Here is a 25,505-nt window from a genome sequence, read left to right as displayed (position 1 = left end):
GGACTTAAAGCTTTTCCTTTCATACAACACTTTTAGAGTATTGCTATTTGAAGACAAAAGTCGGTGGGACTGAAACGCTAACATGCTCACACTCAGTTTAGCTGTCAGAGCTAGCCACAGAGAACATTACTGCTAGCCACTCCTCTCCAACATGAAAGTGCTTTCCCTATTCTACGTGGACTCAACGCTGGGTCACCATAAATCCTGTTACCAGCTTACCCCTCATCTATGGTTCTACTGTGGTCACTAGTATCTAAGGCAGAGCTGACATCATAAATCATCATGTGTCCAGAGGGGTTTATAGGACCCATAAAATCTACAGCTTGGAAAGTCCCTTCCCGATTTGTGGGGCAGGCCTGAATTTAACGCAGGGGTCTGTGCTGTTTGATGCTGATCCAGGAGAGAATGACGAGAACAATGTGACTAGGGGAAGAGGGCTGGGGCCCAAATGTAATGTATCCCATCCAGAAAATATAGTCTTCAGTAGTGGCTCCCAAAATTGGAGACCTCACACTTGGTATATCACTTCCGTCCTACAGGAGAACACCCAGTGTTTAAAAAGGGCATTGGACTCTTGCTGCAGTGCAGAGCCCTGCAGGGGACTAGTGCAGAGCCCTGCAGTGGGACTGGGATCCCATGGGTCCCTTGGGACCCACTGCCATAATAGTGGGAGTAGGTGGGAGTGGGATTAAAAAAGTCATGCACTGGGCTCTTCAGCAGTGGCTTTTTGGCCTTTAATATTTATGCAGTAGCAGCTTCTAAGGGTTGAAAGGTCAATTTTCCTCCTACCAAACTGCTTGGAAAACGTCAGTTTTCTTCCGTGTCTGCTTGTTTTCACCACCACAATCACATCTGTATCAACACATTCCCCAGATCTGAAACAAGAGCTCCTAGTCCAGTGGTGCTGCAGAACCACAAATGGCAGCAAGAGATGAGGAGATTGTGCTTTCTGGAAAGACTGCAGTAATACAGAGGTGGACGCATTTTTCAGATGTTTCGAATACACAGACGTTTCCCTTACAGATTAAGGCCAGGATCCTGTCTAGTGCTGAGTGTCCTCAGCTCCCACTGGCTTCTGCTTTCAGTGCTTCTCAAAGCCACATAGGATCAGCCCTAAGAGGTCATGTTTGGGAACTAAGAGCCTGATTCTGAGAGGAGCCAAGTAGCCAGCACCTCCCATAAACGGGCGTTAGAAAAGCAGAGCACCCACAGGACTAGGCCCTACTGCAAGTGTCCTGTGAATCCAATCTGTCTCCGGTCATGAGTAAGGCAAAGGGGTCTTTCTCACTGGGCTAAAACTTAGTTTCACTGCACCCAGGACAGTACAAACTCCTCTGACCCAACACAGAAGCCAACATAATATTCTAGTAAAGGCTAAACTAGCCACTTTGCTGTGAACAACAGCTGCCCCTGTACCTGGCATGGCCTTGACAGAATCCATGCATACACTGTGAACTACTGTTGTGTACAAGTTAAGTTATGTGAAAGTTAGCATTTCCTGAGCCTATCCTGCCGTGAAGTGTCATTTAAGAGGCCAGCAGCATAGGAGCCTAACGTATGGAATGAGGAAGCAGAGATGAAAGAGACGGGTTATGTTAGCCATGGTCACTTTTTTCCAGTGCAGGGCTGTTCCCTTCCATTTTGTGCTCTGTTACCTAATTTTTATTCTGTCAGTCAATGGGGCTTTCACCACTTCCTTTGGGAGCCTATTCCCCAATCTCACCATTGGGTAACACTTCTAGACATTCAGGCTGTATATTCCTTTGCCTAATTCAAATCCATTGTTCCTAGTTATACCTTTACTATCTGTTAAATATTTTCTTCCCCTCCTTGGGTGTTTACACCATCCAAATACATGTCCCTTCAATTTCACTCGTTAGTGAAACTATGCGGGTTTGATACTGCAAAAGGACCAACTCTAATCTTGCTTTCAATACTTTTGTATCAGAAACAACAGCATTGTGCTGAGTATTTAAATGTAGGTCTGTACAGAGCACAATTGTGAAATCGGTCCCTGTTTGAATGGGGATTCTCAACAGGCAAAGCAAGCAAAACAGGTGCAGAGCTCTTCAGCTCTACTTACATGTAACTCCTCACTCCCTCCACACCCTCTGCCATAGGTGTCTAAGGCCCTACCCTGGAGATAGCAATAGTATGACACTTTGCTGTCTTTCATTATATTTTTTTTCTCAGCATACCTGCAATTAATGCTGATGCATTTCAAATACCACCCATGTTGTGTGCAAGCAGCTTAAGCAAGCAAAGAAGGCATTTCCTTACGTGCACAACAGGAACAGTAAGACTAGTTTTATTATCTGGCAAACAGCAGTTTAATACCATGCAAAGTTCAACTGTAAAACCTGCTAGAGCAGAGCGCATCCCAGAGCAGAAAAACTAAATTATTTGGTTCGTATTTATTTTTTAGTCTGGAGAAGTAGCATTATTTGCTTGTGGAAACGAAAACACTGATCTAAGCCTACTGCAAGTAGGTCCTGCCCCGGCTTTCTCGACACAGCTCTGCCAATGCCTCCCAAACAAGATCTGCACAAGCCCAGCCACCACTATGGATGGATTCATTTCACAGCTCTGCCCATACATCTCAGTCCTGATCTGTGGCACTCCCTGCTACTCCTGTCCAAAGACTAGCTGTGCAGTGCGTTGTCCTTTAACGGCTTCATTCAGTCCACTTAACACATTTCACTTGTGACTTACTCAACATTTAACCAAGGCATCTAAGAGACCAATACTTAATATTGGGCTAACTGCATGACAAGAAACTCCCCCCAACATGTTCTGTTAAAACAGGTTTGGAAATAGATGCATTTAATTCTTTACTTAACCAGCACTGGGAAGAATCAGCTCTTAATTTATGTTTTAGTGCTATACGATTTGCCAGACGGGCAGCCCTGCAGCCTGAATTTCTCAGTTTATCCATAGTAGCAAGGGGGGCATGCTTTCCCAACATCCCTGCCTTGCCAATGCACTTTGAGGAAGCACCTCAAGAAGCAAGGGGGCAGTTCAGACTCCATGGTCCACTCCGAGTCCTTTGCCTTGCTGCTGCAACTGGCAGCAAGGGCACTGATCCATGCCAAATACCACAGTGGTTTGTCATGTGGATATTTCCCACTGGGACTTACCAGTTTGTTAGGACACCAAACAGCTGTAACCATCAACTTCCACTGACCATATAAACTGGTGATTTAGAGGTGAAAGCCTTCTAACACCCACTAATGACAGGTTTCAGAGTAACAGCCGTGTTAGTCTGTCTTCGCAAAAAGAAAAGGAGTACTTGTGGCACCTTAGAAACTAACCAATTTATTTGAGCATAAGCTTTCGTGAGCTACAACTCACTTCATTGGATGCATACTGTGGAAAGTGTAGAAGATCTTTTTATACACACAAAGCATGAAAAAATACCTCCCCCCACCTCACTCTCCTGCTGGTAATAGCTTATCTAAAGTGACCACTCTCCTTACAATGTGTATGATAATCAAGGTGGGCCATTTCCAGCACAAATCCAGGGTTTAACAAGAACATCGGGGGGGGCGGGGGGGGGAGGAAAAAACAAGGGGAAATAGGTTACCTTGCATAATGACTTAGTTGGGGGCTGAAGGTGACGGCTAGTGGCATTCTGTTATTTTCTTTGTTAGGCCCGTCCTGTATTTTCTTTGTTAGGCCTAACTACTACAGGACAGGCCTAACAAAGAAAATAACAGAACACCACTAGCCGTCACCTTCAGCCCCCAACTAAAACCTCTCCAACGCATTATTAAGGATCTACAGCCTATCCTGAAGGATGACCCAACACTCTCACAAATCTTGGGAGACAGGCCAGTCCTTGCCTACAGACAGCCCCCCAACCTGAAGCAAATACTCACCAGCAACCACATACCACACAACAGAACCACTAACCCAGGAACCTATCCTTGCAACAAAGCCCGTTGCCAACTGTGCCCACATATCTATTCAGGGGACACCATCACAGGGCCTCATAACATCAGCCACACTATCAGAGGCTCGTTCACCTGCACATCCACCAATGTGATATATGCCATCGTGTGCCAGCAATGCCCCTCTGCCATGTACATTGGTCAAACTGGACAGTCTCTACGTAAAAGAATAAATGGACACAAATCAGATGTCAAGAATTATAACATTCATAAACCAGTCGGAGAACACTTCAATCTCTCTGGTCACGCAATTACAGACATGAAAGTTGCGATATTACAACAAAAAAAACTTCAAATCCAGACTCCAGCGAGACTGTTGAATTGGAATTCATTTGCAAATTGGATATAATTAACTTAGGCTTGAATAGAGACTGGGAGTGGCTAAGTCATTATGCAAGGTAACCTATTTCCCCTTAAAAAGAAAAGGAGTACTTGTGGCACCTTAGAGGCTAACCAATTTATTTGAGCATGAGCTTTCGTGAGCTACAGCTCACTTCATCGGATGCATACCGTGGAAACTGCAGCAGACATTATATACACACAGAGATCATGAAACAATACCTCCTCCCACCCCACTGCCCTGCTGTCTCCATTACCAGCAGGAGAGTGAGTTTGTGTGTGGGGGGGTGGAGGGTGAGAAAACCTGGATTTGTGCTGGAAATGGCCCAACTTGATCACTTTAGATAAGCTATTACCAGCAGGACAGTGGGGTGGGAGGAGGTATTGTTTCATGATCTGTGTGTATATAGAAAAGGAGTACTTGTGGCACCTTAGAGACTAACCAATTTATTTGAGCATGAGCTTTCGTGAGCTACAGCTCACTTCATCAGATGCATACCGTGGAAACTGCAGCAGACTTTATATATACACAGAGAATATGAAACAATACCTCCTCCCACCCCACTGTACCTGTGTGTATATAATGTCTGCTGCAGTTTCCACAGTATGCATTCGATGAAGTGAGCTGTAGCTCACGAAAGCTCATGCTCAAATAAATTGGTTAGTCTCTAAGGTGCCACAAGTACTCCTTTTCTTTTATGCGAATACAGACTAACACGGCTGTTACTCTGAAACCTATTTCCCCTTGTTTTTTCCTACTCCCCCCCCCGATGTTCTTGTTAAACCCTGGATTTGTGCTGGAAGTGGCCCACCTTGATTATCAAACACATTGTGAGGAGAGTGGTCCCTTTAGATAAGCTACTACCAGCAGGAGAGTGAGGTGGGGGGAGGTATTTTTTCATGCTTTGTGTGTATAAAAAGATCGTCTACATTTCCACAGTATGCATCCCATGAAGTCAGTTGTAGCTCACAAAAGCTTATGCTCAAATAAATTGGTTAGTCTCTAAGGTGCCACAAGTACTCCTTTTCTTTTTGCGAACACCCACTAACAATCCCAAGCCTTCCAGTCCAGCACAGCTGATAAATTCCCACATTGGTGGAAGATTAAAGACACTTTATAACAATAGTGATTTTTAATCTCAATCACTACCCTTAACAGAAAAACTAGAGACTGCCTCCCTTGATCAGCTGCTGGATACATCTGTGCTAGGCAGATCATTCAATTTGTAGTGCCTCTTGAAAGTAATTAATGTTTGCCCTGTGCTGATGGAACCAGCATCAGAGCTCATCCAGTTTCCACGCCTGTCCAGTGGTCAAGCTTTGAAGATCCTTGATTAGCTCACAGACATTCGAGACATGATACTGTATGAACACAGCAACACAAATCTTCCCTTCCAAACAGAGTTTGCAATCTCAAAGAACAAAAGAGCATCCTAGGTTTGACTGACAGCCAGTTGCAAAGACGACAACACTTACCTATTAAAGGGTTGCTATTTCTGTTCACAGGCTTCGGGGGCGGGATGGGGGGCTGTTTGGCGGGCACCACGCTGGTTGTACTTGTGGCAGCAGTAGTGTTAGTGCTGGCAAGAGCAGGGGGCACAGTCCTGGGGGCTGGGCAAGGGGCGACTGTGGAACTGACCGTCTTTGATATGCTGGTGGCGGCAGTAACAGTAGAGGAGGATGCGGTCCTTGTGGTGCGGCTGGCAGGGGCAGGATCCCTCACCTGCACATCACTTGCCTCCTGAGAAGAGGACAAGGGTCTTTTCGGAGGAAGCAAAGGCTGTTTGGGTGCTTGCGGCTCATGAGGAGGCTCCATTTCTGAACTGGGATTGCTACTGGATGAGCCTGCAAAGTGAAACACAAAACAAGTGCTCAGAGAGATTGGTGAATGAGGGGACCCAAGAGAAGAGACTTCAAAACGGATATTTCTTTGTGAGAAACTGAAGCAAGCCTGTTTTCCTACCTAGTCTTTTATTTGGTTCCTCAACTGGAACAGACTTTCTAAGACTTGACTTCTTCTCAACCTCTTCCTCCAAGTTTGACACCCCAGAACCACCAATGGGGACTGTATGCCCATTCTTCAATGCAGTATGGCTGAGTTTGTCTGGTTCCTCTCCATCTGTGAGGGGGTGGGGAATGAACAGAAAACCATCAGAAAAGGCAAAGGATACTGAATACTTAGTCCTGGCATGAGAGCAGGGGACTGGACTAGATGACCTCTCAAGGTCCCTTCCAGTCCTATGATTCTATGATCTGAAGTCTGAGAAGGTACACACCTATCAATAGGCAGTGAACTGGCAATAGATTGCTAATGACTGTATTTAAAAATCTGCAAGTATCCACAACACTCCTTTTACTTCTGGAATATCTGGTCCTAGAATTACTTTCTGCATAAAATAGCACATGGTAACATCAGCACCAAGTTAGTTTGGAGCTCTTGATTTCAACAACATGCTAAAAGATAGTATAGGGCCTAATCTCCTGTAACTCTAGTGTGTAGTACCATTTATTCCAACAATCTGTTTATTCCCCCATCAGTCTCCTACACAATGGACTCATTTACAAAGGAATATATTTACAAGATTCAAAGATAGGATGGCCTTCAAGGCCAGCACTATCCCATGATCAGCAGTCCAGGACTAGTTGCAATCAAGCTCTGGGCAGCCTTCTATGTCAGCTTACTTTAAGGGCTTTCTAATAAATCCCTGTACACTGCTACGTTACAGAGCTCAAAATGCTGGCCAGGTTTCCACTGTATGTACAATAGATTTGTTCTGACGATAAGATTCAGTCAGTGTTCCCAGGGCACTGATACCTTCCATATTGGTTTGTACATGGCGTTCCTGCAGCATTTGCCCTGGAGAATGATGAGAAGCCCGAAACACTTGAACAATGGGGAAGAAGAGTTTCCTTAAACAAAGTCCCATCTCGCCTACCTTCCTTTTTAATTGAGGTCCAGCACGTGTTTCCAAACCCTTCGTCAACCTTAAAACTTACTACTTCTTACCATGTCTCCTAAAGCAGTGTTCTCTCAACTCTGAAAGTTGAGCATTTCTTCAGGAAAACAAAGCCAGCCACACACCCCTTCAGCCCTGCCATATAGTATTACAGAAGCTCTCCCCACTGACATAGCACTGTGCACACAAGCGCTTGTGTCGGTGGAATTTATGTCACTCCAGGGGGTGATTTATTCACTCCTGAGTGACATAAATTTTGCTGACATAAGTTGTAGTGTAGACAGCCTTAGTTGTCACCTTGATGGGACACATTTTTTCCACTCTCAGCTATTGTTTCAAGCACTCTGAGAACTCAGGCAGATGTTGCTGTGTTCGTTAAATTTGCTTAAGCTTGGTCTACACTTAAAAGTTAGGTTGACATAGCTACGGTTCTTCACACCCCGAGCACTGTAGTTAAGACAACCTAACCCCCAGCGTAGGCATGGCTAAATCAATGGAAGAATTCTTCCGTCAACCTAGCCACCGCTGCTCAGAGGTGGATTACCTATGCTGATGGAGAAACCTTCTCCGTCTTTGTAGGAATGGTCTGCAGTATGGCGCGACAGCAGCATAGCTGTGCCACTGTTGCACCAGTAGCATAGACATGGCCTTAGTGTTTTTATTGTTTTCTTCGCAAACATGAGACTTGAATTTTAAAACTGAAGCCAGGACTCTGGAGGACAATCCAGAGGGCCATCTGACTAGTCCTTCATTCCCTCCATACGAGTTCCCTCACGCAGGAAAACACTGCTCTAAAATATGTCAATCTGCCTGTCATCTCCCTCAGACAGTTCCCTAGATATTACACCCCCCTGCCCCTCCTCAGCTATTCCAACTCTCTCCTAATGCCTTCCCATATTCTCCAGGCTCCGGCATTTACAGAATGCTGCTGCTGGCTTTCTCATTCCCCCACCCCCAGCCATTTCAATTCCAGAGGCTTTCCATAATCTAATTCAAAACGGTCGTCTTTGCTTTTAAAGCCCTCCATGAGCTTGGGCCAGCCTGCCTCAAGGACTTTGTTTGCTGCCCTTGCTCATCTGGCACTCACTCCCTATGTCCCCACTGTGGATAAACCACTTTCTCTACACCTCTTCCACGCACAGCCCAACTGTATCTGCCACAACTCCACATCCCATCTGAACACATCTTCGCTACCCTGGCCAGCTGCTCTCCTTTATTTATGTTACAATTTAGAGTTTTGCCTGCACTGTTTGCAATTTGTAAGGTGAATACTCGACACAAGGCAGCTGCGTAGAACTGAATAAAGGACAGCAAAGAAGTTTATTAAAATGAGCCACTAAGACCTGACTGTCAGAACCCAGGAGCCAGCAGAGTGCATGCAAGTGGATAAAAACTCTCTTTTCTCTCCAGAACACTTACCTTTCAGAAAATACACTGGTTTATCTGAGAGCAGGATTTAAAAGTGCGATCAATTGTAGAAACCTTCCACTGACTTGCAACAAAAATATTAAAGAGTCCATCTCTAATTTCTGTAATTTAAAAATCTATCCACCTGACAGTGCTCGCCTGGTCCCACACTTTATTTCTGGCACTTTGTTTAATCTTATTGTAACTGTCTCCTCCACTTCCTAACCCAGGTCATGTGACTGCTGCCAAAACACAAAATTCTATATCTTACCAACACTCCTGCATGCCACCCCCTTGTTACACCTCAGAACACTCCCCATCTGCCATCTCTCTCTCAGGAAATTTATATCAAGCCTATGTTTTTGCTTCCTCAGTTTCATCCCATGACCTCTCATTACACACCTTTGAACACACAAAATTCCTCCCTTAACTTGGTGTTTACAAGGTTCAAATACTCATGGACTACTTCAGTCATATTTCACCCCATTTTGCTAATGTTTTAATCATTTTTGCTGCTTTTCCTACAGTTTGGCTACAATTTTCTGATAAGGAGGAGCCCAGAAATGAATGCACACATTACAGGCCTGTCTCAGAGGCATGTAAAAGACATCTATCAGCTCCTTGATGGAATGCCTCTACACAAGCAACTCAAAAGCCATACTGAATTTTTGTTTCCTTTCATTTGGCCTTGCAGCCCTAGAAACAAATCAAATTCAACATTATAGATAGCCTATTTTTCACTGGGGCTAGAATATAAACTGAAACATGATCAGAACAACCTGGAGATTACAGTGAGCATGAATGTGAAGGAGAGGAACATAGAGGGATGGTACCAAAGGCCAGGCAGAGATACAAATATGACAAACTCGACAGGAAGTGACACAGAATTTCCTTGCCAGCAGCAGACAGGAAGATGCATAAGAACACGGAATGCTTATCTCAGGAATTTCTTCCTCCTTACACTGCTTTCCTAGCTAGGTGCAGGAGCGAGACAGGGAGCGTGTGTAAAGGACAGACAAGCGATGGGAGGTCATGTTTAGCAAACAGCCTTTAACTTAGTTTTTTTAAAGGTACAATAACAAGGATGGGATTATGTCAGCAGCAGACCAGCTACACAGAACACAGATAGGCGGATGACAGGTTCATTTCCAAACTCACCCTGCTCAGGGTCTTCCAACAGAACCCCTCTTTTAACCAGCTCCTCTCTTGGCTTTCGCATAGAAATCTTTCGTTCTAAAACTGATATTAAATTGAGAAAAAGCACTCAGAAAACAGGGCAAGGGGAGGGTTTCAAAAGAATTGTTTTTAAATGTATTGGCTCTGTGGATGAAACAAAAATGATTCAAGTTGCTGCATTTTGCATGAAGGAAGAAGAGGGAGGGGGTTAAAAAGTAACCTATATGGGGCCTGTATTCACACACCAGAATATAGTGCTAGAGCAGTGAGCATTCCTCCAGCCTAAGCCTCGTTGGAGAACTTCCTTTCAACAAAGGAATCTTGCATCTTTAACACTCTTCAGAATATTGTTTTCTACAGTTAAAAGGTCTTTAAGCGGTGGTTTTAAGGAGCCAAGTAGCTGAGGCCTCTGATCAGTGAATTTGTTGTTCCATCACTGGCAAAGAATTAAGCTTTGATCCCAGTCATACCAGCACTTGGACACAAGGCTTCAGCCAGCCTCTGCAGCTCACCCATAGCTGCTACTGCTCTGATGGCTAATAGCAAAGGATGAAACAACTTGGCATGAGCTTCCCCAGTGGGAAAAAGTGTTTAAACCAAAGTTCAAGACCAGCACCAAGCCTGATGCTTTACCTTCTGAAGTCTCCTTGAATTTGTCACTGCTTTTCTTTTTCCTCCACTTCCAAGGTTTGAAGATCTTGCCAAAGCCTGAGAACTTGCTTTTCCTCTTGGTGGGGGGCGTGGTGTCTCCAGATTCCAGAACATCAGCCCCCATCCCCATGTCAGATGGCGGATGATCCACTTCCTCAGCTACACAGAAAGAAAAAGCAAAGTCACGGGTCTGTTCCAGTGAGGTCCCTCCTTTCCCACCCAGTCAGTCCCTGCCAACCCACCTGTGGATATCGGGAAAGTGCTAAGCAGTGAGTGATGCAAATTCATGCAGAGGAGATAGCAAGACTCCATGCCTTCACATAACCAGTCAGTATCGAACAGGAGTAGGGAAGTTTTCAGTGAAGCCAAGTGAAGTTTTCAGTGCTAACAGGCTAAAGACATACTGTGATGTGTTAAAAATCCCTCAAGTGTAACTGTGACTTAGTTAATATTTGTACAGTGCTATAATTTAGCCCTAGGAGCACAAACAAAAAGCTTTACTGCAGTCTCTTGATCTCAGCTGGAAGCAACTGCTCCGGACACAAGTAGTTACATGAATAAAATACCTTCTGTACTATAAACTTCCATGACTGTATTTAGACACAACCTACTGAAGTTCTCAGCCCAGCTCAAGGGTTGTATACCATAGAACTAAGCCAGTCTGATTTCCACTCCCCACCCCCATAACAAGCTAACAGTACCGGGCCAAGAGTAACAAAAACTCAGGAAAGCAACACAATGCAACCTTGCACTCCACCTAGTTGACTAGAATTCCCAGGAGAACGCAGCAGGAGAGGATATATTTACGAAACATAGTTCTGTATCAAAAAAGCCTCCTTATGAGGCAAGTTGTGAAGAGAGATTTGAACACAAAACATCAAGATATGCCAGTCACCTTTTTTGCTTGCTTGGAGTTCGCAATTTTGCTGGAACTCACTAGGAAGGGGGAACTCACAATCCACAAAAGCCAGCAGGGACCTATAGCAGCCTTGCTTTGTATTGAAGATTGCTAGTGACCCACTTCATGGTCATAATTTATAGGCTGAGAATCCCTGGCCTCTAGCTATATGTGACTTGGGAGCACCCAAGTAGCTCTACAGGACACCAGGATAGTACCCAGAATTGGGAATAGAGAGCCTTACTAAGGGCTTGTCTACACTTAATACACTGGTTTCAGAGTAACAGCCGTGTTAGTCTGTATTCGCAAAAAGAAAAGGAGTATTTGTGGCACCTTAGAGACTAACCAATTTATTTGAGCATAAGCATCATGCATCCGATGCAGTGAGCTGTAGCTCACGAAAGCTTATGCTCGAATAAATTGGTTAGTCTCTAAGGTGCCACAAGTCCTCCTTTTCTTTTTACTTAATACACTGTAGCGTAGACCTACCTATGCCGACAGGAGGGGTTCTCCCATCAGCCTACAGAATCCACCTCCCCAAGAGGCAGTAGGAAGGACGAGGGAAGATTTCTTCTGTCAACATGGCACTGTCTCCATGGGGATTTAGATCGGCTTAACTACACTGCTCAGTGCTGCGGATTTTTCACCCCTCTGTGCAACGTAGTTATGCAGACCTAATGTACTAGTGTAGACCAGGAAGGCTTTTTGTAATACTAGAATAAACCACATACCCTAATACACTGGGGACTCTATTGTGTATGCACTGGGCTATAAATCACATTCGTGGGCCTTATTTTTCTGAGCAATTGTAAATAAAAACACTTTTTGGAGTTTGATGCAAACTTTTTGGATTCATGAAGTCCTTGAGCTATACAGTCTCAAACTAGGCTACACGATGTGTCTCCAGAAAAGGCAGCACCACTGACCCACGATGACAACTCACTCATCTGCTATTCACATACAGGAAGCTCAAACCAAGAATCCCATAACCCAGGTTATACGGTTTTGGAGAGAGCCAACTTCTAAGTCCAGCACACCCCAAATAGAGTATCATACATTTAATCGTAACATTTATGTAACCAGTCAGAAGACGTAATACCAGATGTCAGAACTTGATATGTTTTAACAACATGTGGGAGATCAAATTTGCAGAAAAAGAGAAAAAAATAGGAAAGGCCTACGTGTTGTATTTCACTAGGGTTTCATTGACAGACACTTGGATCTTCATGCCATGACACTGTTCATCAGGTATGTCTGCACTGCAGCCGCGGTGTGTGATTTACAGTCCATGTACACGTTCATGTACAGTTCATGTAGACTTGTGCTAGCTTTAATGTAGCTAGCTCACTAAATAGCAGTGATGACATGGCAGCAAGGACTGCATAAGCTTACATGTCCCCCTGGGTCCACACTTTCTTGTGTGACCTGTGGCACTGCATGCCCACTGCTATTTTTAGTGAGCTAATTAGATTAAAGCTAGCACAGGTATGTGTACATGGACTGCAAATCACTCCCACCTCCACACATCCACCTGCAGTGTAGACATACTCACAGAAAAAGATTAGGTATGCAGGAGCAACAGTCCGAATCTTTTGCTCCCCAGGCAGCTACAGGCAAAGAATGCTGTGTATGCCACTCAGTTACTATGTGATGCAATATTGCTCATAAACAGCAGCACTGATGGGCCCCTGGTAACTACTTCTTGGGTGAAGAAGTGACAGCATGCAAAATCAGGCCTCCCCAATGAGAGAAGGGAACAACAGAAGGCGTTTTAATAACCTAGAGGGAACCGGAATAGTATTCCAGTGAGTCCAACAGGGACATGCAGGATTCTGTGTAAAGACAGGATGCTTTTTAATGGCTTCTAATAGTGGGGTGATGGGATAAATGATCAGAAACCAAACCGACAAAAATAGTCTGATGTGAAATGATAGAACAGGAGGAGTTTTGCATAGAAGTCAATTTCATGTAGTGGCAGCAATAGGAAAGTGAGGAAAGGGAATCAACCAACATAAAGGCATTTTCCAACATTTCATTGCCTGAACTAGTTGGAACACATTTTAGAACCTGACATCCTAGGCCCAAACTTGGGTCAATTTGATTTTACCTATAAGGCAGGTTTCTTACGGCTCTATAAAGATTTCTTTCTCCTGACTCACTGGAGGCCAGCTTCGATGCAGTAAGGATCTACTTTCTCAGTTAGAAAAGTTTGATTCACTCAGCCTCAGTGAAGAGCTGAAGCCATAGCCACAGCTAGGAACCATTTCAGAAAGGAAGGCAAGTTCAAAATTTGATTCAGTTACAAACAAAACTGATGAATTACTGCAAGTATGCAAACAGACTAGGGTAGTCCCACACCTGTGTGAAAAGCAAGCACAAAAGATACCTCTTAGTTTAATTCATGTTCACCTGGGTTAGTCACAGGAAAATCAGACTGGACTTTTAAACTTAACACCAAAGATAGATTTCCTAGATGTTTCAAGGCAGTTTCTTCAGAGAATGAAGCATTAGTCCTGGAGTTATGAGTGTAGTTTTAAAGAGCTGCATTCACTTTGCTCAGCAGAGCATTCTGAAAGTTCACAGGGCAAGCAGAAATTCTTGCCAGGAACAAACTGTGAATTGAATTTGGAACTGAAGTGCCATGAAGACATTTGAGCCTAGGGTTGGTGACCATCACTATACTGAAGGTGCAACGCCAACATTACGGAAGACCCATGTCAAACTCATTTCAAATACATCTCCAGTCAGGACCGGTATAAGAAATGTAAGCTCGAGCGCTTTCTGCCACCTGAGGTTTCAGAGTGCTGCACTAAGCAAAATGGGCTCAGTTTTCTTTTAATAAGCTAACTGTCAGGTTCACAGATTAATGAACTGAGACCACAGCTCAAGAAGCTGCAATTTCTCCACTTCCAATTAGGAGGAGGACCATATCTGCTCTCCTTCTACAGCCACCACTGGGGGGATCAGAGGGAGGGTATAACGAAGCAAGCAGATATCCAAACAGGTTTAAGCACGGAGGTAGAATTTATCCACTGTTTAATTCTCTCACGTCATTCAGTTCTGGCTATCACAAATACCTTAAGTTAAACTCTACACTATTTCGCCCATCAGTATCAGCTCATTGCATTGTACTGAGCAATCTCTCACTGAGAATTCCTGTCTGTCAGGAGATTATTTGTGTCATGAGAGCAGCTCCCTTCCTCCTTTGTCTGAAACATGACTCATCGTACAGGCTCAAAGTTAGATTGCAAGCATCACAGGGAAATGATCACTTACACTTGGGTTTGTAAAGTGCCATGCTCCTCAATAGTGCTAATTATTGACTATGAAAGGAAGAGCATGTGCACACAGCCATTTACAACAGCCGTCTTATGATGCCATTATAAGCCATATTCACTTTGCACTCTTAATTACAGGGTGGATCAGCTGCTGCAGGCATGCTTTAGAGTGACACGTATTTCAAGTAGTCTCATTACTCAGCGACTGTTCCGATCAGTGGGTAATCCCCTGGAAGACCAAGGAAAGACACTGGACTCATGTGAGCATTCAGTTTCAGCACATTTCCATCGGGACCAGAGAACAAATTTCTGAAAATGGCACACAAGGGGAGTAGATGTTGGCACCCACTGAGTCTTCCACCACAGGTGTCTAGAAAAGGTGGTTTCTCTCACTGCCTCTCCTTATTCCGCTGCATAATGAAGTGTAGGAGGTCTGTAGGCTGTTTTATATGATGAGATCAAGAGAACACACCCCTCCTTATTTGAGTAATTCAGCTGGGAAACTGTGCTAAAGAACTGCAATTTAGTGCTTTGGGAAAGAGATTGGGGAAAATAGGAAAGAGAAATTAGGGGTGTGAGCTTCTAGCAGCTCCTCCAAAGTTCTCCCCAGAGCACAGTTCTCACCCACCTGTGTAGCAAGCTCAAGTCATCCATATGGGGGTAGGTGCGAGACTCGGATGCGGATATCCATGGACCATTTTTGCAGATTGCGGTTCAGATGTGGACACAAATGATGTATCCATGCAGGGCTCTAAGTATCGTCACTAGCCAGTCAAATAAGAACCTCTGACACATGTACACTCATCCACACCCTTCGGAAGAACCTTGTTTAACCAATTTTAATGAAAAGAATAACTGTATAGATCTAGTCTAAAAGGGTTGCAGCACTTTCTATCAAATGCTTCACGACAGGTTAATATGCTTCTGGGTGAGACTGTCTCGTGATGGCAAAGCTGCTCCTTCACACCACAACTCTGAAGAAAGCTTCAACTTCAAACCAGCATGTTCTCCCACCCAAGCGTTAGTGCTTCATCTCCATTAAAAAACTAGCGTCCCATTTCAGTCACACATTTTAGGCAGCTAGCCCTTCAAGTCCACATTCACCATTGTCTAATGCACACCTGTAAAGGTGCTTAGGAGGATCATGTTTTAGCCTAACAGCAATCCCAGTGCCCATGTTAAAACGTGAGCCAGTCTTGCCTGATGGGCACAAAGTATATTTTAACCACTTGATAGAATTCTGTTAAGGTCAAAAGCTCTAACGATTTGCTAACATGTTTAACACACACTTTGGTCCCATCATGTTTTATGCAACCACACCCCTCCCGGTGCACTTAAAACTGCACTTGCAAAAGCATCCTAAGCTTTCCTCCCTGCAACACACAAACATTTCCTGCTGAAATTTAGGACATTCCAATCTGAAGCACATTTAAAGAAAAGTAAAGGCACATGAATGAGATTCTCCAAAGTTAAAAGCAATTTTGTCGAGGGCACTTGTGATGCACAGAAGAGATCACACTTCTGTTTGCACTAAAGTCTACAGTTCTCTTTTATTCTTGACATTTTAAAATTGATCAAACCCTGTTTTCTCCTCCTGCATTAAAGACGAAAATGCCCTTAAGCTGCCTACTGTACTTTTCATCCAACAGAAACCACGTCATCAACAGGAGCCAGCTTCTTATACATTCTCCAAGGCCTAGATTTCCTGACACACTCCAAGCTGATTGCCTCCAGCACAGTCAACTAGTGGCTTAATATTTTCCTGTAGACGTGTCATTGATTCCCAAGAAGTTTGCGGGGCTTGGTGATGGAATTTCTGGGAAAGGTTTTTGCCTCAAGTTACCATGGCGAGTCAGATATCCTGATGGATGAAATCCTGCAACAGAGCAAGGATCTCTGGGTTTCATTAAAGGTAGGCATCATCCCTCAAATGGTGTAATCTGGTCACGTCCATTGCAACACACTTTTGTATTGCACTATGTACCCAACTTTCAAAAAGGAATAGGAGAGTCTTCAGGTAAAAACCTCAATAATAGAATCCTTTATTTTGTTAGCTGACATTCATAGATCCCTCCCATCCCTCTTTAAAATGGCAATGGGTACTCGGATAATCTTTTAGAACACCGGGGCCTCTGATATACAGGATGAAGAGACACCAAAAATCACAAAGCCAAGCTGAGTTAGAAAAGAGCTCTAAGGTAGGTAGAGACCTTAGGCTGGCATGGTTTTCAGTGATTTTTTTTTTTTTAAAGCCGGTTTAATTTAGTCCCCACGCAGTCCAAATCCAGTATAGCTACTACAAATAAGTTTAAATCATGTTTTTAACTTGGTTCATCAGTACAGATTGAGTCCATGCTCACATCGACCTTAGAGCTCATTGCCAGTGTATAAGGTTGAAGAACATAAGGAAATCTTCTCAAGGAATTTCATCCCAGATGTGTAGGAGTCACACTATACTATTACATGTTCAGGAGGTTTGATGAAGCTGAGGGAGGTTACAGGTATTTCCAGATTCTACTCCTGTGCTCCTAAAGAAAAACAGAAACTCTTCACAGAAATGCAGAGTCAGAACAGATTGTATACTGTTTTCTCCTACTATATTTTAGATCAGTGGTTCTCAAACTTTTGTACTGGTGACCCCTTTCACACAACAAGCCTCTGAATGCGATACCCCCCTGCCCTTATCAATTAAAACCACCTTTTAATATATTTAACACTTATAAATGCTGGAGGTAAAGTGGTGTTTGGGGTGGAAGCTGACAGCTAGTGACCCCCCATGTAAAAACCTTGTGACCCCCGACCCCCCGTTTGAGAACCCCTGTTTTAGATTAAATATAGACATGTTCCTTCCCCCACCCATTCTGCAGAGTAGTGTGTGAAAGAGGAACAACGTAGGTGTCTCAGACACCTCCTGTCTGAGGGAGGCTCTACCAGCTCATCTTTCCTCCTGCTGAAATGTTAATGCTATGCGTATTTTCTTACAACACTAGTGTTAGAGGGGAACTTGGTGAGCACACACACTCAGGATGATCACACAGAGTGACAGGGTGGATGATGCACCAGCGATGGGAGTCATAAGAACCACTGGGGTAGATGGAATGTGTTAGAATCTTGCTTTTGTTAAGAAATAACAGTTCTTCTCCCACCTCAAACCCAAGATTTTATTTCGCAACACTGATGGTTTGTTGTGAGCTGGCGTTGCATTTAGCCTTTCATGGATTTGTTGTTGGCCTGTACCACTTCATCCTAAAGGATTACCATTCACATGAAAGTGGTTCAATTTCTTTTTATTTATGGGAGTTATTGCAAGCAATCTACCAATCACCAGATAAGTTTCTGCTCTTAGAGAACTCTCCCAGTCAATTCTATAGATTAGTCCTTTATTTATGAGCCTCAGAGCTTGTCTACATGCAGAGATGCAGAAATTCAATTTAAGGTGGTATTTTAAACCTACTCAAAAGGCTGCGTGGATACGTAGATGGCAAATGAGTTTTTTGTCTGGGGAGGCCACTCCCAGGAGTGCCGGAAACTCCCTAGAATTGTGGGGCCACCAGTCCCCTGCCCCACCCCCTCTCAGACTCTTCCCTGAGGCCCCGCCCTCACTCCACCTCCTTCTGCTCCGCCTCTTCCCAAGGCCCTGCTGCTCACTCCTCTCCACCCATCGCTCGCCCTTATGGCAGGAAAAAAGTGATGTGGCCATAGCCAGGGGTGCCAGAACAGGGGAGGCCAGGGGGCCTTGGCCCCATCACTTTTAAAAGTGGGAGGGCTATGCCCTCCCACCTTTATTCCTGCCTTAAGGGTGAGCAACAGGGGGAAGGGACGGAGAGAAGAAGCAGAGGGGTGGGCCTCGGGAGGAAGAGGCAGAGCAGGGGCAGGGCCTCGCTGCAGAACAGGGGCTGGACCACAGGATGAGGTTGGCATGCGGGCAGGGCCTCGGAAGGGAGGGGAGAGCTAGGGGCTCAGTCCAGGTGCTGGTGCCCCTCCCCCACACTTCTAGGGAGCTTCTGGCACTGCTGCTCCCAGGGTACAAAGGCGTCAGGCCGGCACACCTCCAAAAGGGAGGCGACCTGCATCCAGCATTTGCTCCCTGCACGGCCAACCTTCTTTATTTAGGGGAATCTTAGCCTCCCCAAGCCTCTTATATGTGTTGCCCATGTATGGATACTTATTTCAGGTTAAACCAGGTATATTTCAGTTTATACTAAGTAGAACATATTAATCTACAAATCAAAATAAGTGTCTACATGAAGATTTGCACTGCTTTAACTAAGCCAGTGCAAGTTTATATGTAAAGAAGGCCTAATTTTATGGCATTTTGATCTTGTTCATGTCACATTCCTTTAAAGAAACCAGTGCACCTTGCCCTTAATTATCCCGGATGTGGCTCCAGCACTATGGTCAGAGCCCTTAACCTCATAGGCTCTAATTTGTTTATATGGGACTAGAAAGACTTTTTTAAAAAAGCCTTAAATTTGAGGGACATATGTATTCATGCTGTAAGCTAAGGCCTTTGTCATCTTAATAAAAGTGTTTGAAAACTGGCTACAGCACTTATGCAGTAACTTCATTACAACCATCAAAGATATGCATAGTTCTACTGGAAAACTGAATAGCCCCACATATTGACAGAATATTAAGTACATTTGTTCCAGGAGTGGGAAGCTTTTTGATCTATCAAGAGGTCTTCTGCACCTTTGAAATCTGCAAGAAAGTCAAGGTGATGGAGGTAACATCTGGAACATTGGACCAACTTCTGTTAGTGAGAGCAGCTTTTGAGCTCTTTTTCAGATCATACAAGGAAAGTCAGTCAGTCGCACCACCCTCTTGGTTAACATCACCCCCAACACACCTGAGCAAGTCAGACTGATGGGATAACCTTCCAGAGATGAACTCCCATGTGACCATAAAGCACAGCCACCAGATTGGTCTGAAGTTGCACACTTTAGGACCGGTTATAAACATTTCCATTATGCAGGAAAAACAAATGACAAAGGAAAAAATACATTCTGATAGCATTTTAGCCCATTCCCTATATCCACACTCCAGAAAGTCAGGCCACAAAACATCCCCGCCTTTTACAGGGGGAAAAAAACAAAAAACCCTTAGAAGAGAGGTCCCCTATTTATCATCCCTCAATGACTCCAGAGTGAGGCCAGGTATACACTTGGAAGGCTATAGTGGCTTACTACACTGGCAGAGCACTCCTAGTGTGAATGCCTTTTATACAGGCAAAACTGCTTCTCTGGTATCTGCTCCCACCCCCTCACTCCCCAAGAAAAATAAGCTATGCCGGCAAAACTGCTGGTATAACTCCATCTCCTCTAGGGGCTTTTGCTGGTACAGTGGTGTCAGTCAGGGTCAGGATTACACTTCTTCATGCCCCAGACCAACACAGATATTTCAGCAAAAGTTCATCGTGTAGAACAGACCGAAGACCACTTAGTTTATAAGTAAAAATATGCCAGCCTTGCAAAGTCACCCTGGAATCTAGGAGTCCTGTCTAGCATAGCGCCATCACTTAGTGATTTTGCAGCTAGGTCTTGAGTTAACAGTTCTGTTAACTCTTAACTGTTAATATCAGCCACTGATGTATAAGCCAGAGTAAAATCTATCTCCCTCTGCCCTAGATGCGGTGTCTCTGAAAGTAGCAAAACTAAGTCCTTCAGAAAAGTAAGCAGATATGACTCAAAAAAAAATTAGAAGCCATCTGTTTGGTGTTTCTACCTTCCTATTAAATTAAAACTATATAAAAATTTGAAGCAGGAGGAGAGAGCACAAAAGTGAGGGGGGGGGAAGAGAGAGAGAGAGAGAGAGAGAGAGTTTCTCTATATTTATAGCTATAGATATATCTGAGATGGAGGGAGATATCTTGACCTTAAAAGCAACAATAGACTCCGGTCACAACACATACTGCACTTCCCCAACCTCTTCCACCGTAATGGGGCAAAGTAAGGACAGTGTGAGCCTTTAACTTCCCTGGCTTTTGTATATCTGTCCAATATCATCTTAACAGGATTTTTATTTGAAAGAACATCTTGTCTGTGTCAATACAAGAGAGCCCGCGAAAGCTGTCCCTTAAAATCTCAGGATCTATTCAATGGGTTGGTACCTTTACTCAAGTTGTGCAATAAGAGGAATCTATAGATGGCACATAATCAGGTGGATAAGACAAATTCTGAGGGCAGGGGATGACAGTGTCATCCTCCCTTCTCACTAAAAAAAGTACAGAAATCTCTGGCGCCCAGTTGAGGGGGCAGCCCAGGCAAGACCAAATAGATCTGCCTTCCAACACCTCATAAATCCAAGGGGAAGGCACTATTAATCTCCACTGACAGCAGAGAAGACTGAAGTTTTACTGCCCCCCCCCCACATCACTTATTTTTAGCAGCTCTTGAACAAGTCCAGTAAGAAGGAAAAAACCACTATCTTAACCTAAAGCTAATTATTCCCCTAAAAAGCACCAGAAAAGTTCAAAGTTATAAGGCTGAGAAACTGATTTAATGGAAAGGGAATGAATAATTTACACTTATATAAATGCTTTCCACCTCCAAATATCAAAGTGCTTTTTGTGAAATGTGGAAAATGCATTCGCCCTATCTCACACTCAGGAAAATAAAGGCACAGACAGCTGAAATGACTTGTTCTAGGTCACACAGCACTCTCCCAGAGCCAGGAATCGAACCCAAAACAGGCTCCCAATGCCATGCTAAATTCATTAGTCTACATCAAAGTAATCAAATTCTGCTTTCAAAATCTAAAGTACTGGGCTGGCACTTGTACTATGGATATCTAGCAATTAATCACATCAGGACTCTTCCACTCCATGTAGTCGGAGCATCAGTACCCCAGAATTCAAGACCACAGACGTCCCTCTGTAGAAAGCAGGGAAGAAATGGCAGAGACAGAATCAAGCAGAAAGAAGACTGCCAAGCCCATTTTTCAAAATATTAAAGGTGCCCCCAAAAGCTCAGTGATGCCATGCAAAACGGTCAACTTGTGTATCAGTTCCATACTGCGGCTGTATAAAATGTTTAATTGCAATCAAATGTGGGGAATTTTACTGGGCTCTGTAAACCAGCGTCCCTGAACCTGACAGGCAGCAGCAAGCAAAGATCAGAGAAAGTTCTTTAACTAATGCAGCACAGAACCTGACTACAGGTATCAGCAAGGATAGTAAATAAGTTGCATAGTAAATAAGTTTAAACACAGCAAAGAGAGAAAGGAGAGACACAAAGTAATTCCCCTCTAGTTACTCTTCTCAGAGTCAGACATTTCCCCAAGTCTAATGTGATCTATGCAAGTTACACAATCCTAGCATTCCATTTCTATGTACTTCCCAGCTTCACCTGCAATCCCTGCCTCGGCCCCAGCCAGAGATTGTTAGACTTCTCCTGCCCTCCATTACTCACCGAATGCAGCTGGATGTACTGGTCTCGAGAACAGTGTCTGCCCCATGCTTAGATTCTTTTCAAAGTAGCTCTCTGAAGGCGGCACAGGGGTCGGGGGGACCACACACCACTACCCTGGGAGAGTCTGTTAGCCTTTTTTGAAAGGGAGAAATCCACACTGGAGGGTGGGGGAAAATCCAGGGCCTTGCGACCGGGAGACTGCCAGAACTCAGGAAATGGCCCGGGTGTCAGCCAAGCCACCGCAGCTCCTGTTCTTCCTGTATCCCAGGCCCCGGCACTTGTGATTCTCATAAATAAGCGTCCATGCCAGCTCCCTTCAAGCAGGAATGCCTGTCATTCCAGAGTGCACACTAGTCAGGGCTGAAGCTCAGGCAGGGGAGGAGACTACCAACCACACTCTAGCCGCTTAGCTGCATAGTCCAAACAATCAACACCCTTTGCTCCTTACATCAAGTTTAGCAGGAACGCACCAAGAGGCTGAGAAACAGGAAGGAGGAGAGGGAGATTTTACCTGAGAACAGTTTGCAAACTGTATTTTCAGCTATTTCACTTCCCAATCAAAATCAACTAGATACTACAGTATACCTGGGCCTAAAAAAAAATGAACCAAAATAAGCTGTTTGGCTCCATCAAGTCAGTCCCTTTTGCTAAAACAATACAGACAGAACTGATATTTGTACAAAAGCCTGGGATGGGATTAAATTAAAGGAGCATCAGAAGGTTAAGACCATATTTTTTAAAAAAAAAAATCTATACATTTGTGTAACAAACATCCAGAACTAATGAATTGTAAAAAGCTGAGTTTTCTTTTCATTACTTATGCTGTTCGGTTACTTTTTGTAACTTCTGTTTGGGCGGAAAAACAAAATGACTCTCTATTCTGGTTCTCATGCACTAGAATGATGCTGTGATGATGTTGCAAACACTGCAAGGGGATATTTGCATTGCAAGAAAACAATCTTTCATTTGGAGCTTAAATACATGTATATTGTAATAAATATAATTGGGTTTTTTGTTTTGTTTTTTAAACCAAAACCTAAATGTGGGGCCTGCCTGATGTGACAGGGCCCCTTGAAAGGAATCAGCTATCACCCATAATAGGAGAGTTAGAAGAATCTCCACATTTAGATTTTCTTTGCAGAAAAAGCTATGATTAATAGAAATGGAAACAATTTTTGTAAAACCCACAAAAATTCCCACATTGCAGCATCACAATAGTGAGTGGAAAGCAAAAAATTAAAACGACCTGCAATGCTCTGCGGTCAAAGGGAGCAAAATCCTGAGGCCAAGCAGTAGAGAATGCTATAAAAAATTCTGTTTTAATAATCCAAAATGACATCTGTAACATAGGTAAGGGAGCATTTTAAACACTTAATCAGACAGTGTCTCTAACATAAAATCTGCTGCAGCATCGTCTTGCAATGTAGCAATCTACTCCAAACCCAGCTCTCTAGTCTTGCTCTAACCACCACTAAAGTCCACTATGGACAGCCCACGGCATCACAGCTCTTCTATTTCACGGAACAGAAGTCACCTTCCATAGTGCTCTGCTTGACAAAATTATCACAATTCCCAATACACTAACTGGTCACGGGCAGCCAATTCGGGTGGCCAAAGGACGTAGCCATTTTCCAAATGAGGTCTCAGTCCCTCAAACCAGTAGCTAGGTATGTAATGGATATTACAGATCAAATTAGTGCATTAGATAAGAGCAGCAGGTGTTTGCTCTGCTACCCTTGAGGGTATATTGAGCCAGTGTACTGTACAATGACTGACTGGCATATATATATCTTGGGACATGCTTTAGAATAAAAACTCACCAAGTTAGTTATATTAATGCATATTAATGCATGTGGGTAGCATCTCTGGTGCCTATTCTGACAAGTTACCTGTGAAATCATGTGACCTGCAGATTCACTCCTCCGCCTTTAAGCACAGCTGTAAAACATGCATAAAGCAAAGTGCTCACCCTCTGCTCTACCTGTAGATGTAACGTGCTTTGCATTAAACTGTCCCGTCTGAACAAATGGATCTTGTTTCCATGGACAGTTTCAAGGCAGCAACAAGATCAAATGGAGTAATGGATCTGCAGACAAACGTCTAATGTCCCCCCGCACAGAACTGCTTTACAATCTTGAAAGCACTGTTCTTATCTTCACCCCCCATAATGCATCTTCATACTCCAATTAAATGTATCATGATTATTCTCGCTGCTGAGTCAGACAGGATCAGAAGTACTGTTTCTTTAAAGAACTTTGAATCCATATTATAAGCAATTAAAGTCCTCTGAATTACAAAAATGCTCCACTTCACGAAAGAGCTGTTTACTTTGAAACAGGCAGAAAGCCTTTTAAATACACAGCTATGTGAAGGAGACAAAGTCCAGAGGTAACAGGGCTGCATATTCTCTCTGAATCAGCAGATGAAAGTTGTCTGGCTTGGAGAAAGGTCTGGGAGGAATATCCCCGCAGCGATTGATTCCTGTTGCATTTTTTCCAACACTGATCTAGTCTTACATTAGCAAGCTGCGGGCTAGGGTTAAAGAACCACTGCTCCCTTCCCATTTGAAGTAAAATAAGAAAAGCCTGTACACCGAACACAAAGGACAGGCCATATTCAGGGAATAGCTTCAGGCTTGATCTACAACACAAAGTTAGACCAATGTGGGCCACCTTGCATTGACCTAATTGTGCATGTGACTACACTTAATTGTGTCTCCCACCTATGTAAGCACCCCATTACACCACCTCCCCAAGTGGCACTGACCCATGGTTGATGTATTGAGGTTCATGCAGTGTGAGTGTTGATGCCACTTTACTTATGTTGACCCTAACAGTCCTCCAGCAGCTGTCCACAATGCCTGACACTGACCACTCTGGTCACAACTGTGAACTCCACTGCCTGGGGTCATGGAGACTGGAAGCCCCTTTAAAGATCCATGAATTTTTGAAATGCTTTTTCCCCTGATTGCCCAGCTCGGCGAGCACATCTAGATGCGCTCTCTATTGTTGTGTGCAGCTGCCCAAGCCAGCTACACGCTCCGGATGTGCTCAGGCTTGGAATAGACAAGACATATGAGATCTCCTGGGCCTGTGGAGAGAAGAGGCCGTGCACATGCAGCTCTGTACCAGCCGTAGAAACGTAGACCTCTATGAGCAGATTACATGGGGGATGCAAGAGAAGGCGGACAACCCGAATCAGCAACAGTGCTGCGTGAAAGCAAGGGAAGTGTGGCAGGTGTATCAGAAGGCCAGGGAAGCCAAGAGTCAGTCCAGTGCTGAGCCATACTTGGTGGAAACCCCACCACCACCCTGCACACCACCGTGGATACTTCTGAGGAGCCCAAGTCACAGGCCTCCAGCATGAACAGTGAGGACAAGTGGGGCAAGAAGGGGGACATGTGACCGGGGAGGGTGGGGGAAGAGGTGTCCAGATATGCC

General features: G+C 44.1%; 1 protein-coding gene across 5 annotated transcripts in view; it reads right to left on the bottom strand.

Moving 5' to 3' along the window:
* The window catches only part of PHACTR4 (phosphatase and actin regulator 4), a 101,981-nt gene that overhangs the window by 12,649 nt on the left and 63,827 nt on the right, over positions 1-25,505 (bottom strand). For 3 of the 5 annotated variants that reach the window (XM_077837950.1, XM_077837951.1, XM_077837953.1), the window contains 4 exons: positions 10,463-10,639; positions 9,812-9,892; positions 6,253-6,408; positions 5,766-6,134 (listed from right to left, as the gene is read on the bottom strand). In XM_077837950.1, coding sequence (XP_077694076.1) covers positions 5,766-6,134; positions 6,253-6,408; positions 9,812-9,892; positions 10,463-10,639 — 783 coding nt within the window. Of the gene's footprint in view, positions 1-5,765; positions 6,135-6,252; positions 6,409-9,811; positions 9,893-10,462; positions 10,640-10,722; positions 10,873-25,505 lie in introns of those variants that run through there. The other 2 variants (XM_077837949.1, XM_077837952.1) reach the window with 2 other exon arrangements.

The sequence above is a fragment of the Eretmochelys imbricata genome, chromosome 19 (genome assembly GCF_965152235.1).
Source record: "Eretmochelys imbricata isolate rEreImb1 chromosome 19, rEreImb1.hap1, whole genome shotgun sequence".
Lineage (NCBI taxonomy): Eukaryota > Metazoa > Chordata > Testudines > Cheloniidae > Eretmochelys > Eretmochelys imbricata.
The sequence above is the reverse complement of the archived record's forward strand: the minus strand, read 5'-3'. Positions and strand labels throughout refer to the sequence as shown.